The sequence below is a fragment of the Porites lutea genome, chromosome 3 (genome assembly GCF_958299795.1).
Source record: "Porites lutea chromosome 3, jaPorLute2.1, whole genome shotgun sequence".
In the NCBI taxonomy this organism is placed as follows: Eukaryota; Metazoa; Cnidaria; class Anthozoa; order Scleractinia; family Poritidae; genus Porites; species Porites lutea.
Genome location: NC_133203.1, coordinates 37,117,801 through 37,134,596, shown reverse-complemented (window position 1 = coordinate 37,134,596; position 16,796 = coordinate 37,117,801). Strand labels below are relative to the sequence as shown.

Sequence of the window (16,796 nt, the reverse complement as noted above, 5' to 3'; positions counted from 1 at the left end):
GAGACAACAAAAACTGACGTTGAAAAGACTTGAAACTCTTTTAAAATATGAAAACGAAAGAATGCCGCCATGCTAATCTCTTTCAGAAAAAAATTGTATTTACATCAAGCTACAATTATTTACAATTATGAAAAATGACACACGCTATTTACTCCCAGAGCTATGCTTTCGAAATCCCCTCATGCAATAATTGATTCATTTCTGCTTCTAAATCAAAGCACAACTCATTCAAAAACAAAGCCCCTTTTCTAAAATAAATTAACGAATCTATCAACATTTTGTCACAAAAAAGATGGGAACAGTGTGAACAGCAACTTAAATCTGTGAACAGCCATGTTGTAAACATACAAAGCGGCAGAATTGTTAATGATTAAAGTGTAGATCTGCAAAAAGATGATCAACAAATCCACGTTCTTTCACGATGTGATTGACTATACACATTTGGAAATCGACGTTTTGAATTAAAATGATCTTCCATGTTAAAATTATCCTCACGTTTAAAATACCTATTATGTTCCATAATATTTTTATCATTGAAAAGATCATCAGTTAAAAGTGTCCTTTGACAGTGTGCACACACACTATTATATGCTGAAATCCATTGCATAAACAGACATAGTTTACGAGACAGAATCACCTGTAACATGTTACTAAAACAGAAAAACAAAATCATTCATCAAAAGCGATATCCAGGTTGATTGTATAATTTTCTAATTTGCATTATTTCATTATTAAAAAACTCGCGCGACGAAGTATTTTGATTAAAAATTGTTCAATAGATTGTTAATAGAAAAAAGCCTAGTCAAACACAATGTTTACAGAAATGATATAAATATTTGTCGTGTAAATAGTCTAACAAAAAGTCCAAACTATCCTTAACCAACTGATTTCATCTCTTGCCGTGTACTGGTAATTCACAGAGCTGTATCTCTGTATGAGAAAAAATCTTAGTGGTAAGCATGCAATAAAACGTAAGGGAAATAGGTGACCACACTTACTGACACTTGTTGTGTGTTCCTTCTAAAACAATGATGACAGCGTTGGTTTCTTCTACTTTCAAATCGCTGGATGGTTTTCATCCATGGTTGGTAGCCAGTTGAAGGAGTAAAGTTAACGGGATTGAAGTATAGAGGCAAATTGGAATTCGTAGCAATTGTTCATTCACCTTCTTGCGGCGGTCGTTTGTCTTGGCACACATTATGTACAATTATGTCGGCTTCAAGTTAATTAATTCACTGCCTTTTGACTTTGATGAAACATGACCCCACGTTTCATTGTACAAGTAATAATGACCATGGCCTTCCTTCCATCCGTCTTCTAAAAGTTGGATATCTTCATTGGTTTCCCATGTTCGCTCCGCCAAATCTGCCAAAGTTGACGATAAATTAAATGTCAACCAAAGTTTCGACGTTCGCGGATGTTTGGTAATGTAAACATATCTCTCGTTAATATGATCAGCTTGTTTTTGAGTGAGGATTGTATCGTCTGTTTCAAACGGGGTAGCCATTGTTGAAAATAACATTTTTTTTAAACATTTTTAACTCCAGGTCCAATTCAAGTCGTCCACAAATTTTAACTCTTCCATCACATACCTGAAAATTTTTCGCATGTTCTTTCCTAAACTCTTCCCAACCCTTTCCCGTCCAAAGGTGACACATATGTAGTACCGCCCCTTCTGTCCAAGGCAAAATGACTCCAGTTCACACAAATAACACCACTGAATGTTTTAATCAATATCTTTGGAACTAGGCATTTACACAATATACATTATAAACAAACTTTGTTCTTTATATAAAAAGCTCTCTTTTGATACAAATATCATCCTATTCTAGGCATGCACATTAAAAATGTGAAGCTGTAAAGTTGAGTCATAATAAAAACCTGAACAAAGCCATCCACAATGTCTTTTGAGTTCACCATGATTCAAAAACAAGATAAAATTATACTAGAAATTGAACCCTAAACCATTAAAATGGAAAATAGACAATGCTGAAGAACTTTCAAAGCAAATTTTGAAAGTGTCAATAAACTAGAGACCCGAGAGTAGATAAAAATCTCTAAGTCTTTGCGGCTTTGATTTTTGAATTTGGCGCCATTGTTCAAGCAAGATCCTCTGCGGTGTGGTTCTTGAAGCATGCCAAGCAAACGCGCTTGTTGCAAAGTTCGCATCCCATTCGGCAAAATGTTAATTTCTTGTTCTTCAAACAACGTTTGCAGCGGCCTTTGGAGAAGCTTATCGGCCAGTGTCCCCCTTCAAGGCGCCCAGAACTAACCGATAACCTTCGAGCTGAAAAATTCCCCAGCAAAGCTTGAACCAATTCGAGTCGAAACGCCAATTGGGTTCTGGATCCATTTCGCCGGGAAACCTTCTCCAAAATGTAGGCATTTACTATCGAAACATCCACCAGAAACCATAAAAGACATCGCCACCATTTTTTGGACTTTCTGCCGGTCATGTAGTAGCCCCGAAGCTGATCACTCAGATCCACGCCGCCCATGTTGTTGTTGTAAGATTTCACAACCGGCGCACTCGGCACTTCAATCACCGTTCCATCTCGTTGCCTTCTACTGACCGTTTCATTGCCCACTGGATTTGACTGAGTGCTCAGGAAATAAACTGGTTTCTTGTCCTTCCAAACAGTAGCGACCAAATTTCCTTTACGAAGAAACAAGGACTCTCCTTGGCGAAGTTGTTTCACTCGTTGCGTTGAAGGCCCTAACTCCCGTGGGATTCCTTGGCGGTTCGAGCGAACAGTTCCACAAATGTAAATTTTGTCTTGCAACAAATCTTCGGCAAGGTTGACTAAATTAAAAAAATTGTCAACAAAAACATGGTGATTTTTGCCCACCAAAGTTCTGGTCAAATTGTGAACCACGCGGTATCCGAGGCCTTGTTCAGGATTTCCATCGCGTTGTTTTCCTGTGTAAACATTCAGGTCGCAAACGAAGCCATTCGACGGATGTCGGTCGTTTCGCCTACAAGTCGATTCGCCTACACTGACGTCGATTCGCCTACATGATCTGAGTTGTTTCGCCTACACATTTATACAAGTGTAAGTTTACCTTGTGACCAACATCTTTATCTTACGATCTATTGATCGATCGTTGCGATCTATATCGCATCGTTCTCGTATTAACAAATGACTATAGTCAAAATGTATAGTCTGTAATCCTAAAATTAAACCCCAGAATTTCAAGTACCTTTGATGTAACAACAGTTTCTGTTTTATATTTTGAAGTATTCTGCTTTGAACGGGGTCCACAACAAATACAACACCGCAATATCTGAAAACGCCGCCATCTTGGTAGCACGTGCTCAAGAATTCATTTGGTTGCTAAGTACAATTATGACGTAGACGCGCAGCGCTTACGCTATGAAAGGACGGGAAATTCGGGGAAGTCGCTATATATTCGCGTTATATTAATACGCATTAACAGACAATGTTATATACAAACATATTTATTACTTACAACTAAACGAAGTACATGCGAGGACGTGTGGGTTGTCCAAGTGACACCCGCCCCATAAACAACAAATTCAAATTATAACTTAACCTAACTTAACCTATTGATTCACAGTTAATTTTAAAAAACTAAGTACATGCGGGGACAATCTGTGAACGCGTAAATACCAACTCTAACCTAACCTAGCATTACAATGATTATTTACTTATTTATTGCTTACAATCAAAACGAAGTACATGCGAGGACGTGTGGGTTGTCCAAGTGACACCCGCCCCATAAACAACAAATTCAAATTGTAACTTAACCTCAACCTAGCCAATAAGCCAATAGCCTAACCTAGCCAATAGCCTAACGTAACCTAACCTAGCATTACAATGATTATTTACTTATTTATTGCTTACAATCAAAACGAAGTACATGCGAGGACGTGTGGGTTGTCCAAGTGACACCTGCCCCATAAACAACAAATTCAAATTGTAACTTAACCTAAATTGTAACTTAACCTATTGATTCACGATTAATTTTAAAAAACTAAGTTTCCCAAAGATTAAATACTTGGGCTTGAACTGACCCGTATTTCTTGCGCTGAATCCTGGTCAGTTTTTTTTCCGAGACTAAACGGATTCTCAGGGCTGTCAGCCGGGCCTCTTGGTGCAGAAGGTCGATGAGGAGGTAGAATGGCATATTCCATCTACCTGAAGCACGCCTGTGTAGGCCGTTATGCCAGCCTTCGATGTCATTGTTGCTCCTGGTGGCCATCATGAAGACGCTCCAGCTCGATGGAGGCCAGATGCTGCTGCGGATCCACGTTTCGGCGACGTAGTTTACGAACTGTTTCAGTGGGGCGGTGGTGGCTTTCAGACTTAGCTGCTCAAACATAGGTGGGATTTGATCTTCTGGAAGGAATGGTAGCGCCATGAATTTCCGGAGATAAAGGTAGGTGCCTTGGTCGTTGCTGTATTGATGCTGGAGCCCCAACTCTTGAATCTGTACAAAACGGAACGGAAAGTTATAATTATTTTCGCCTCATGCAACACTTTCCGTAAGGCTGTAGCCTTTCCATTCGAATTTCGTGAATAAAATTAAAGCTATACGCGCCGCGAATGTTAAACTTCGCTAACAACAGTAATCGGACGTGAGTCAGAATAGTGTTCTTGTTCAGTTCAACTTTCTTCTGAGAATAATATAAATTTAGAATAGGTTCTATGAGCTCTTATTTCTTGCAGTCAACATTTTGGACCTACCTTCCTCCAAAGAGCCTGCGTCCAATGGAACACGCATCCCTTGATCCTCACTTCAGGAAAGAGCTGGCGAAGAACACCCCACAATGCCTTTTCAAAATCAATCGTTATCTGCCGGACATCAGGCTCAACAGGAAGCATCTCAAGGATAGACTTCATGACCTAAAAAATTAAATGAAAAACAAGGAACTAGACAAGGAACTAGACAAGCCGCCTGATCAGCCTTACATCTTAAAGTACATACAGTTATTTGACATGTTACCTTACGATAGTCTTTTTTCTTTCTTCCAGACATCAATACGAAGGCCAGTGGAACTTGCTTCGCGTGATCGTCGGTGCGCTGAAACGCGTTGATCATAAACAGTTGCTGGAACGGATGTTTGACTAACTTGAATGTACCATCTATGTGCCAAACCTTTGCTTTGCTTAGGTGTGCCAGCTGCTGGTCTGTTGCAAAGATGAGGTGGCGTCGTTTTCCAATATTCTTAATATCCGCCTTCAGGAAACTGTCTGGAATATGCTCGTGGGAGAGGTCGAAATCCAAATCTGAGGGATCCCTTGGTCTCGTAGACTGTCGAACTCTGTTGGCGGCCCTGGCGAGGTGATCAGGTTTAGGAAGTGCGGGACATGGCTCATCTCCAAGTTCATTTAGAAGGACCTAATCGAAAAGAAGGAAATGAAGGAAACATTTTTGTAGTCACATCGCTTATTTTATTTCATACCCTCTCAATTACTTAGAATCGACAAGTATAAAATCAAGGGAGGAAACGAAGTCGGAAGTGGTTTGTTCCAATTATTTTTAGATCGCTACTCACAGATTACTATACGATTATTTGAATGAATATAAAATATTGATAAAAGTGTTGTAATCATAAATACTAGACGAAAATATACTATTTATTTATTGAATGGGGTCAGTTAAGTTGACCACCGTAAAAAGATTCAAATAGCTGACGTTTCGAGCGCTAGCCTTTCGTCAGAACGAATCGCTCTGACGAAAGGCTAGCGCTCGAAACGTCAGCTATTTGAATCTTTTTACGTTGGTCAATTTACCTCACTCTATTTATGTATTATTTACTTTACCTCATTGACGATTGCTGATGCTGGTTTAAACTGGTCGTCAACTGCTTTTTCCTTGACAGAGGCCAAGACTCTAGCTGCCGTCGCGGCACCGACTGCGGGAGGATGATTGTGTTCCATCTTCCCTTGTTGGAATTCATTTCCTCGCTGGATCATAATGGCTTTACAGTGATTGCCCTTTGGACGGACCGTGCATTGCCAGTACGTGCAATTGGGTCTGCGAAGCTGTACGTTGTAGGTGTACCCGTCACTATCTGCAAGTTTGGTTTTGGCGCGCTTCGTACCACCTTCTACCAATTGATTAGTTAATTCAGGAGGGTCATCCGCAGTTAGGTCCTGGATGCGCGGGTCTGAAATTGACGCTTCGCCACCTGTCCATTCCTGAAAAAAGAATTAAAATTTAGAACATACGCCTCTCACCGCCTCTCATGTTAAAGCGTGCGATACATCAACAGGGCTTTTAAGGTGTTTCGATACAGTACAGCAAACATAATATCAAGCTACTTTTTGACACTACCTTGAAGTAATTTCGCAAAACCAAAAATCTTAAACGCGCAAAATGTCACTTTCACGGGAAATTGGTAACATCGGTTTTACCAGTATACATTTCACCAAACTAAACCTTAGCTTAAAGTAATGTTTGAAGACCACTAATTTTGTATAGTTTCAAGATCTCCTCATTCTTAGTCTTTAAAAAAGTTTAAGACCTACCATAGCTTCCTCACTGGACTCTTCAATTGCTGGCTGTGCCTGGGGACCGTAAATCGTCGATTGGTCCGCGAACGAATCTCTCAAAGGAGGGTTGAACTCTTCTGACTCTAGAATGTCTCCTGATGACTCTGTCATGGAGATTCTCGAGCTTTCAGCCAAGGGACAAAGTGGACAGAACCAGACGATCTCGGCACCTGCGCGCACAGCAGCGCGATATTCTTGTTGAGAAATACCTGCGAAAAAACAAAATGTAAGCTGCGCAACGATTTCATCTAGCAAAGATTGGCTGCTCGGATCCTCGGCTGTAATAAATGAAGTACAGTATGGAAGTTTTCACTTACCAGTATTACAAGTTCTGTGATTCCATTTGAAGCAACCGTCGCACTGAATTCCTTGTTGTTTTGCTGTGACGGGTTGTTGACACTGGATGCAGTTGTCGGCCATTCTTGAATTAATTTTCGGCAAGAGAGTTTTCGGATTAAGATGAAGAGATGGTTCTCGTATGGTGATCAATGATCGAATGGTTCTATTGAATTAGTCTTTCATTTACTTATACATACGAGCAGTTGTTTGATTAATTCATTAGGATCACATTAAATTCATCTTAACCGTGATTTGTTATTTTCTTTCATTCACTAAATAGGTGATAACTAAAGATAATTATTTACATTACAATAACACGCGCGCATGTTTTCTGAGAGGTAAACTTTGTTTTGTCTAACTGTTCATACCCTGCTCACGTTGGAACATTTGTTTTTATGTAACTTAAAGTTGTTGATGGAAATAAAACGAAATTTCGGCAAACCGGAACGCACCAAACCGCGCGTGGACGTGTAAAGACGATCCATCCCAAATGCACAAATATCAATCTCATATTAAAGTACCCTTGTATTACAAAACACGCATAATAAACTAGAACCTAGTCTAGGCGCTGAGATCATGTCACGTGTAAAGACGATCCATCCCAAATCAAGGAAGTACGCTTGTATGACAAAAACGCATAATATACTATAACCTAGTCTTCGCACTGAGATCATGTCACGACGGGTAAGCTTGAGTTTTATCTCAACAGGTAAGCTTCAGTCTTATTTATCTTAACTTCAGTGAAACAACTCAGATCATGTAGGCGAATCGACGTCAGTGTAGGCGAATCGACTTGTAGGCGAAACGACTTGTAGGTGAAACGACCGGTTTCCCATTCGTCGAATCCGCACATTCCCACACTTTGATACCTCTTTTAACCGGTTTCAGCGGCATGTACTGTTTAAGCGAAAGTCTACCTTTAAAAGGTATCATTGCTTCATCGCCAGCAACATTTTTCGTCGGCCGATATTCGCTTTTTATCGCATCCACAACCGAATCAAGAAGTGGGCGAACTTTGAATAACTTGTCGTGGTTCGCATGACCGCGTGGTAATTCTTTTCGTTTGTCATTCACATGAAGATATTGCGAGATTTTCGCATATCGGTTTCTTGGAAAGATCTTTTGCACTTCTGGAACTCCAAGTAGTGGATTTTTCGACCAGTACGAATAAACTTCTGGCAGTTGTTTAATGCCAAAGAGAATGTTCAGTGCAAAGTACGCGCAGATTTCTTCGGCGTCAGTTTCATGCCACGTACGATCAGGTTTTGTTTCCATCGATTGGCGGGCATAGCGATTCGTTTCTTCGGCAATTCTGTGGAAGTTTTCTTCTTTAAACATCAATTTAAAGCAATCATATGCAGAATATCCAGTAAGGTCGCTAAAAGGACCAGTGTTCGCCTCGAATGGAGTCACAACAACTGGATCAGGATTCGAGTTCCACTCTTCATCTCCTTCTTCGCCGCTTTCTGAATTACTAACGCTAAAATCTGACAAGTCCTCTGTATTTACACTTGAAACTGTAATGTCAGATTCCAAGTCCGAAGTATTTCTTGGAGATTCGCGTTCTTGAACAAAGCCTATGAACTCTTCTTCTTCGCTTTCCGACTCGAAAAAGGACGCCATTGCTACATCGCGATGCTGAACTTTGGCTGTCAATATCTTTAGAATTTTGTATGAACACCACCCCTGAAGGTTTGCGTAAACTTAGCCTTTATTGTATTACTATTGGTCAAAACACAATAGAGTCTCTCAAACAATGAAAAAATATGTTTTTGATTGGTTGGAATCATGAACTATGCAGAGTGCCATATGGCACTCTTGGGAATTTGGGGGGTGGTACAGACGAGTGCCATATGGCACTCTTGGTCGGGAAAGGGTCTTTTCTTACCACATGCCAGGGTAATTTCAAGCGCCATCCGTCTAAGGTTAAATGATTTCGTGTATATCTTTTACATTGCAAACAGGTAGAATTGTCTCTTGTCCCATTCATCCATTTCGTTTTTCGGCAATACGTTAACTCTTTTAGCTGCTTGAGCCCATTTACAACATTTCTAAAACAAGAAAAAACTAACAATCAACAAGCGTGTCTAAAAACACGTTTTTTCCACATACTACAACATCATAAGATAAACTTTGGTCTTGACACTCGACCACTCTACATCTTTAATCCAAAGGAGCGTATCCAATACTTGTTTAAAAACGTGACATTGCTTGGGTAAATGTTTTTTTTTTGCCTGAATACCATGCTTGAATAAAACGAAATTCTCTGCAAACATACCTGAAGTTGACGCGATGTTCTTCACGGAACTTGTTTCGTTGTTCTTCATAATCACGGGCTTCAAGCTGCTTCGCAAGTGGGTGCCATGGTACTAGAAAGGTTCGGGCCATCAGTGCTGGATTAGGTACGGCTTGTAAGGCAAGTCCTTGCAGAGTCTTCATCATGAAGCGGGACGTGTCAGTCATCTATTATGACTGGCCCAAAATTCAAACATTACACGTGGATACGTTACAAAACATTTTTGTTGCATTTGAGCTTTTTTGAATGCTCTTGCGTTCATATATTTCCAGTATCCTGCATCTGTAATTTCATCCATACACAACTTTAAACTAACAATGCGTACGCAATGTGCACACAGTTCATCTTATGTTGTGCTTTTCCCAAGGGTAAATTGGCAAAATTGCCTGTCTTTCAATTCTTGTAAGGTTATTCTGGAAATATATTAATGCAACAGCGTTTAACAATGGAATTAACTTAATTATTGGAAAATAGAAGTTCCGGCGTATATTGTTCAAATAACGCCAAATATAACAACACACATTTTTCTCGTAGGCGAACTCTTTCTGAAGATGTTGCATTGATGTATTTTAGCTAATTTCCATCTGTTATGTTGTCAATACACAATTTTACACTTAAAATTAGTAGTATTAGTCGATCATATAGTACCTCATGTAATAGTCACGAAGTGTCCTCTCCTTGTGTAGGTCATGAGGTGGTCAATCACCAAGTGTCCTCAGATGACGTCATCATAAATGATCGGGTGATCATCGGGTCCTTGTCGGGTTGTCTTCGGGTGTTATTGGTTATTCCATATAGGGGTCCTCAGAACTTATATTAGTGAACGAAGGTAAATTTTCTTGGGAGCATTATAATAGACACGATCTTTGGACCTTAATAACCCTTGCTGAGCTTCATACACTTGGATTTGACATTCTGGACCCACATGCTGCTATAACTTCTTCATTTCTGGTAGACCACATGGCCCCTCAGGCACACCAACCTGCCTGTGCAATTTTTGTGCTAACATTCCTTGACGCCACCGTCCATCTCGAAGTTCTTGATAATGCAGATCGTCATGCGATAATGCCTTCATGGTGACGAGGGCCTTCGCTAAGCACAGTTGATTTTTGTTTTTGATGGTCACAATACATTTCTTCTTTTTGAGCATCTGTTCATAGGACATATTGCCTGAATTATTCTTCTTCCAACCCTACCCCGACTGCGATTCTTAAAGAAGAGAAGCTCAGGATAAAATTCACCACTAGCACCATCAAAACTCTCTGTGGAATTCAACTGTTTAGCCAAACAATGTAACCAGGCGTGACTTATTTCACTACCATTCAACCAATCAACGAGGGGAAGAGGAGGGCAGCTGGTCCACGTATGGGAACCGGTGCTGTGATGAATCGGCATCCACAACGTTAAATCTTCCACCAGACTGATTTGATTGTCTTGTACATACCTAATCAAGCCTTGCCTAAAAGCTCCTGACACAGCTTCACCCTGATATTCACCGTTAGGTGGTCGCAGTTGCTGAAGACAGAAACTAACAGCGTGTTGTGACGTGACCCCATCATGAAAAACCCGAGGAGAACTAATTCTTTGTGGGTTGATACGAAACAACGGATTACCCTCTTGCTGATCAGCACGCCTAGCTGCACTTAACAAATCAGACTCATCATCGCTGGACATTAAATCATCTCCTTGACTTGCAGTCCAATTCTCTGAAAAGGAGAGAGAGAAAGAAACAGACTGATTTATTTTTTCTAAGATATGATAATTTTGATGTTTTCAATGCAATACTTAACATACCGTTAAACACTGAAACGTAACTTTTTAACATGCAGACTTTTTACACAACTTCATTTAGTTTTACAGTTTTGATAATGAATTTTACGAACAACATACCGTCCATTGTTTGAATTTCATCGTTATCAAAATGTGCTAAAACATTGTCTAAACCATCCTGCATAAGCGTGCGAATGTAGGGATCCATTCTCGTTTGACTGTCAAGACTGAATGACGCTTTAAGCTGCAACACAAAACTATATTCTGCATAAGGTCAATTTGTAATAAAAACCGGTTACAACTGGTTGGCTACGTGACCTACTGTTCAAGGCTGCCTAATTCTGTTTTTGTTGACTCAACGTATTAGCATATAAAATCAGTCACTGGAACGAGCCCTTCCCCTGCCCGAGTGTTCATCTGAGAAGCTCAGTTCGTGTCGCTTTCCCAACAACAAAAAAAAAGACACACATCATAAAATGTTTTTTCAATTCATATTTTTATTAACGCCGCTTTACCTCCCAATCAGTAAAACGTTACAATTTTCCTAAAACCTAAAAGAGGGAATGAGAGGAACGTGTAAAATTGCTGCTCAATTTTGTCCTTTTCAATCGCTTTTAAACTAAGAAAAATTACAATTCAATATCACTGAGCCAATCAAATGCAACAAAAAATTCTTCACACTTCTCTGACATTTTCTCACTTGTAAACGGTATCTTGGTGATGCGCGCAAAAAATGACAATAACCTGACTGATGATAATCATCAATAAATAATTCACTTGATCCTAAGCGTAAACAGTGGCTGCACAAAAAGTCATTGGCAAATGTGTTTGCCCATCCTACAAAATGACAAACAGGTCTTTCTTTTAATTCGTTTAAACAACGTCTAAAAAAGAAAACTTTTACCAAAAGCTTGAGCAATAGTTCTTCTGATAACTAAAATCTCTGCAATAACATCAAGACACCGTCTACAAGACAAAATCATACCATTCTGAATTTCGAAAAAACCACGGAAACTCTGTCTGTAAATGCGTGTATGTCTGTGAATTTCTTCAACATTATTAAGAAAAGGTTGATTAATAGAAGCTAAATCGTCAATGACCACATACAGCAAAGCAATGCGTGTTTGACAAGTACATGCATTAAAATTATACACCCATTCTGTCCAAGGACATCGGGGAAGAAAAAAAAGCCATACCAAATGATTCAATAATACGTTTTTCTAGGGCAAGTCGCCTATTCAGTACATTTCTTCCTTCATACAGATGAAACAATCTATCTCTTTCAATCTCAAAATTAACTTGCTCACCTCTATTCGTTAAAATCTGTCCTTCAACAGATAAACCTTCCATGACAATTCTCATGCAATGACTGCAGGGTCTTAGAGAAAACGATAACCATTGAGACGATCCACAATATTTTTGTTTTTTGAGTTTACGCAAAATTTTAGCATATTGGAAAATGATATAAACTTTGAATGGTTCGCTCTTCTGTGTTTTTATCAACAAATTTGCCTAATCTTTTTAATCGCACCCCATCCAACGTTAAGTGTGTTCTTATTCTATCACACTGCAAACATCCAAGACATGCACGAGTAGAATTCCATTTGGTCTTGTAACAGTAAGCAAAATATCTGCGTTGAGTTAGTTAAAATATAAACTTAAACAAGCGCATTTAAAAACACGTTTTTCATTACAACATAATCATCAATACTTTAGTCTTGACATTTAGCCAGCGACAATCTTTGATCCAAAACAACGCATCGAATACCGGTCTAAAAACATAACATTCGAAGGGTGAATTGGATTTTCTTCATACCATCTTTCAATAGTAGTGGTTACACACACCGTGGGTTTGGGGTCTTCCAGAGGGTAAATGGCTTGGGTTTGGTTTAGCTCAGGTTTCACTTTACCCTTGGGGATGCGGTTACACAGTAAAAGACACCCCTCAGGGTAAAATATAATTAGATATGAGCTAACTGACCTTGTGAATTGGCGGGAAAAGTGGAGATCAACATGGATGAGACGAATCGAGATCTAGTAAGCTTAATTTCAGTGATTCTCCTGCTTATTATTTGACAGTCTTCCATAAACATAACAGTCTAGCAGTTTTTTGCGAGAAGACACCGAAGAAGGCGCTTTCGATTACGCTACCTGCAAGGTTTGTCAGCATTGTATTTAAATTTACGAGCTCGTCGCCATTTTGCTCGCCGGCCTAGAAGAGCTTGGGTATTTCCATGACCACAGAACTGGTTTCAGGAACTTCTAAATAACAATGCACTGGATCACTGGTGGAAAGAAAACTTTAGAGTTTCGCGCGATACCTTTGAATATATATGCCAGCTCGTTGGACCGGCGCTCCAGCGGCAAAACACTAGGATGCGAGGTGCCATTCCAGTTCCAAAGCGCATCGGTGCAAGTCTCTGGCGACTAGCTACTGGAGAGTGCTACCGCTCGTGTGGACTGATGGTTGGGTTGGCAAAACCGACTGTTGTAAAGTGTTGCCATGAATTTGTTCAAGAAAGATGCCGACTTCAAGATGAGTTTATCAAATTTCCTTCTACTGCAGCAGAGATACGGCGACTACGGACTGCGACTACGGACTACGACTACGGTTAAACATGCTACTGCGCATGATCAAAACCACGTGACTGTTCATTCCCCCCACGTAGTCCTGCGGTTACGGTGAGTTGTTGAACTGTTGCGCGTAGTCGGGACTACGCAGAACATTTTGCCGTCTCGGTAATTCAAGAATGTCGCCTTTTGGAAAAGCGTTTTCAATTCACCTGCTTTAAGTGAGAGGGAAGCGAAATATGTAAGTTATGTCTAATTTCTGCTCAGTTTTACGCTTTTAATCCACCGTTGTGACTACAGTTTTATCTAGTTAAGCTCATATTTAAATAAGCTTAGCTGTTTATAGTCAGGTCTCTTAGGGTCAGGATCGTTACAGAGTTGACAAAAGCACCAAACTTTGCACAGCAATAGCTCATTGCAGTACCATGAATATTAGAGGGGGTGCCCAATGCAAATATGCCACTGAAGCGTGCTAAACAGGATTTAATTATTGTAAATTTCATCTGCTGGGGTCCCTGTGGTATTTTGATTGAAAATTGTTATTTAATACCTTAAATCACTCTGAATTCTATTCTCTTGTTGTAAACAACAATTTCACTCGAACATCTGGCATTCCCATCCATTTTTGCTTATTGATTGCATAATTAAGTTGATTATTACTGTTCCCTTAAAGCAAGTCCACAGTCCGCCCACATTTTCATAAGTCATTTCTAAGATGGCCTCGTCTTTGCTTCATAACTTGCAAGTACTCAGCTTCTGGGGTTCTCTTCCCCTTTTCTAATTTACTTCAATTAGAGGAGGCCTTATTGCGTGGCTTAAGTCTTATTTATCAAGTATTACTTGTCATTACATGTCACTTTAACCTGAAGAAAGCGTATGGCATAGCGATTCACACACAAAATTTCAGAAAAAAGAAATTGACAAAGAGTCTGTTGTATCACATGTTATCAGGGATTTATGATAGCTATTCATGAAGAGCAAATAACGAAATGACAGAACCCAAAATAGTTCTTTCCTAGGGAGGTAATTAATTTTTCAGCTTAACATAGGCCTGGATGCCTTTCAGTCTCTCTTTATCCAGTTATCTGCTGGACGCAAGTGCATGTTTTGACAGAGAAGCAAGCACTGTGGCACAAGTCATCATTTACAATTCCCGCAGTTTGTCTAAGCTTAACAAAGCAAAAACAAACAAAAAAGAATCTGGTCTCATAAACGAAAAAAAGAAACAAGTTAGCCCAAGCTTCAAAAAACAGCACAGTTTATCATTGGCACTGAAGCACTCATGTCCAAAAATAATAACAGCTTATCAAGTCGTAAAAGTGAGACTCAAGTGGTACAAGATTGACTCAAATGATAAATGGTGCATAGTTTAACTGCTGAAACTGTAGAAAGGGGGCTGGGCTAACTTTTAGGGCCTGTTTACATGGAGGAGGGGGACCCCAGGTAGGAATGGTAACCCACTTAGGTAGGGTAACCCGCCTGTCCAGATAATCTCTCATTTTAATTTGATCACGTTTACATGATAGGTGGGGTCACCCTTCAAGGTGGGTAGCCCGTTCTGCCACACCAGGTAACCCTCTCAGCTGAGGTCAAATTTTGCCATGTCAACGTTTCAAGGTGAGGTAACCCAGGCTAGTCGGGGTTGGATTCGTGATACATCAAATTCGCGCAAAATTCACCTTGGCGCCGGGTGGCTTCGCATAATTATTAAAGGTAACAATAGAAAGCCACAACACTGAAGGTTGCAGCAAGAGCAGCAATTGAGCGTAGACGTGGTTTGCTAGCATTTTTCTTGTTTACGTGCTTAGCGACCATTCAATAATCTTGAGAAACTGCACCCCAGGATGGCGGGGTTGTAAGATTGCATGTAAAGGAGGTTTATTTTTTTACCCCACCTAAGCAGGTTACCTCACCTACCTGGGGTCCCCCACCTTTATGTTAACAGGCCCTAAGTCTCAGGAACCGTGAAACTGGTAATAAACGGTATCCCTAACCCGGGACCAGCTGTGATACTACCGGCCATCGTCAAGAACGTCAGCATAGCAGCCAAAGAAGCCATTATATCGGTGTAAAACGAATATTAGATTGCGTCTCGTTTTGTGACTTTTTTTGTGTTCGTTTTTGTGACCATCTCTAAATATCAATCATGTTCAAAACACCCCTACTAACAAAATATTTCGTAAAGCTCTTTAGAATAATATTCAGCAATAAAAACAAGGTGTGACCAGGAGCCGATTTCTAGGCTCCTGGGGCCCGTTTCTCGAAAATCCCGGTAACTTTTCGGGCCCGAAATCAAATATTCAAATCGAAATATAAAGAATAAGAGCGCGGGTCCTGGCTAGCAAACTACTCCATTTTGTTTCACTAACTGATAGTTTTATCATGCTAGATGCAAAACTATTGAAACCTCGATTTTTAATGTAAACGGAGACAGCTTACCGGGCCCGTTAATTATCGGGACTTTCGAGAAACGGGCCCCTGGTGTGGCAACATAGGCATAAGTGAATGCAAAGTTTTGCAGTACGTAATCTATCAGAAATCTGTTTGAGTGGTCTAAGTTGGGGCTGATGGGCTTCTTTATCATGACCACTCCATTATTATAAGGGACCAGGCCATAATTATTGTTGACCCTTGCTTTTTTTGGTATTTTATGTAATTTTCAACAGCATTATTTTGTGAAAAGTTGGTAACTGAATTACTCTTGAGGAATTCATGATCGTAAGATTTCGTAACCACGGGGTATTTGCCTAATTGCATCAAACAAATTACATTCATTTTCATAAATGATGCATCATTGGTTGGCTAAAAGAGGCCTTGTTCCTGTAAATTTCAGCTCTTCTGAAGTTAGTTTGTTTGTAAATTGTAACGCACGCGACGACCTTCCTTTTTTTGAAAGATCGTTTAGACCTACCATTAACACTCTGGTCCAAGGGCTCTGAAGTGAATGAGCCGCTTACAGGTGTCTAGGCATGTAGGGACCTCATACACCTTTTTTTAAATGCAAAATTATGTGCAAAAGATAAAGAGTGTTAAAAATTCCTGGAGAGGCAAGTTTTACAACCTCGTCCCCAGGGCTTAAAAAATGGTAGAAAACGGTAAAGCGACCATATTTTACGTCAATAACTCGTGACAGTAATAAAAACTGATAAACTTGAGGTCAACGGTGCGCTCCTTTTACCCCCCTCTCTCCATTAATTCTCCGTTTTAAGGGTATTTAAAGATAGTCGAAGCTACACAGAAAAAAGAGAAGTTGAAATAAAGATGTGTTGACACCGGGGATCGAACTCGGGACCTCGTGC

At 40.0% G+C, this 16,796-nt stretch overlaps 1 protein-coding gene across 1 annotated transcript; it reads right to left on the bottom strand.

The window, feature by feature from the left end:
- Positions 1-3,996: 3,996 nt before the first annotated feature.
- LOC140929976 (uncharacterized) lies at positions 3,997-5,579 on the bottom strand. The gene is made up of 4 exons (XM_073379650.1): positions 5,529-5,579; positions 4,969-5,364; positions 4,710-4,868; positions 3,997-4,452 (listed from the first exon to the last, which is right to left on the bottom strand). The coding sequence occupies exons 1-4, from the start codon at positions 5,577-5,579 to the stop codon at positions 3,997-3,999; spliced, it is 1,062 nt and encodes a 353-aa protein (XP_073235751.1).
- Between the last annotated feature and the right edge of the window lie 11,217 nt (positions 5,580-16,796).

Excerpts from the sequence above, each read along its gene's own strand:
- LOC140929976 (XM_073379650.1), bottom strand. The coding sequence starts at position 5,579 with ATGATTACAACACTTTTATCAATATTTTATATTCATTCAAATAATCGT. Across the intron at positions 5,365-5,528 it reads TTCATTCAAATAATCGTATA|GTCCTTCTAAATGAACTTGG; the intron begins GTAATCTGTGAG and ends CTTTTCGATTAG. Across the intron at positions 4,453-4,709 it reads CGCAGGCTCTTTGGAGGAAG|ATTCAAGAGTTGGGGCTCCA; the intron begins GTAGGTCCAAAA and ends CGTTTTGTACAG.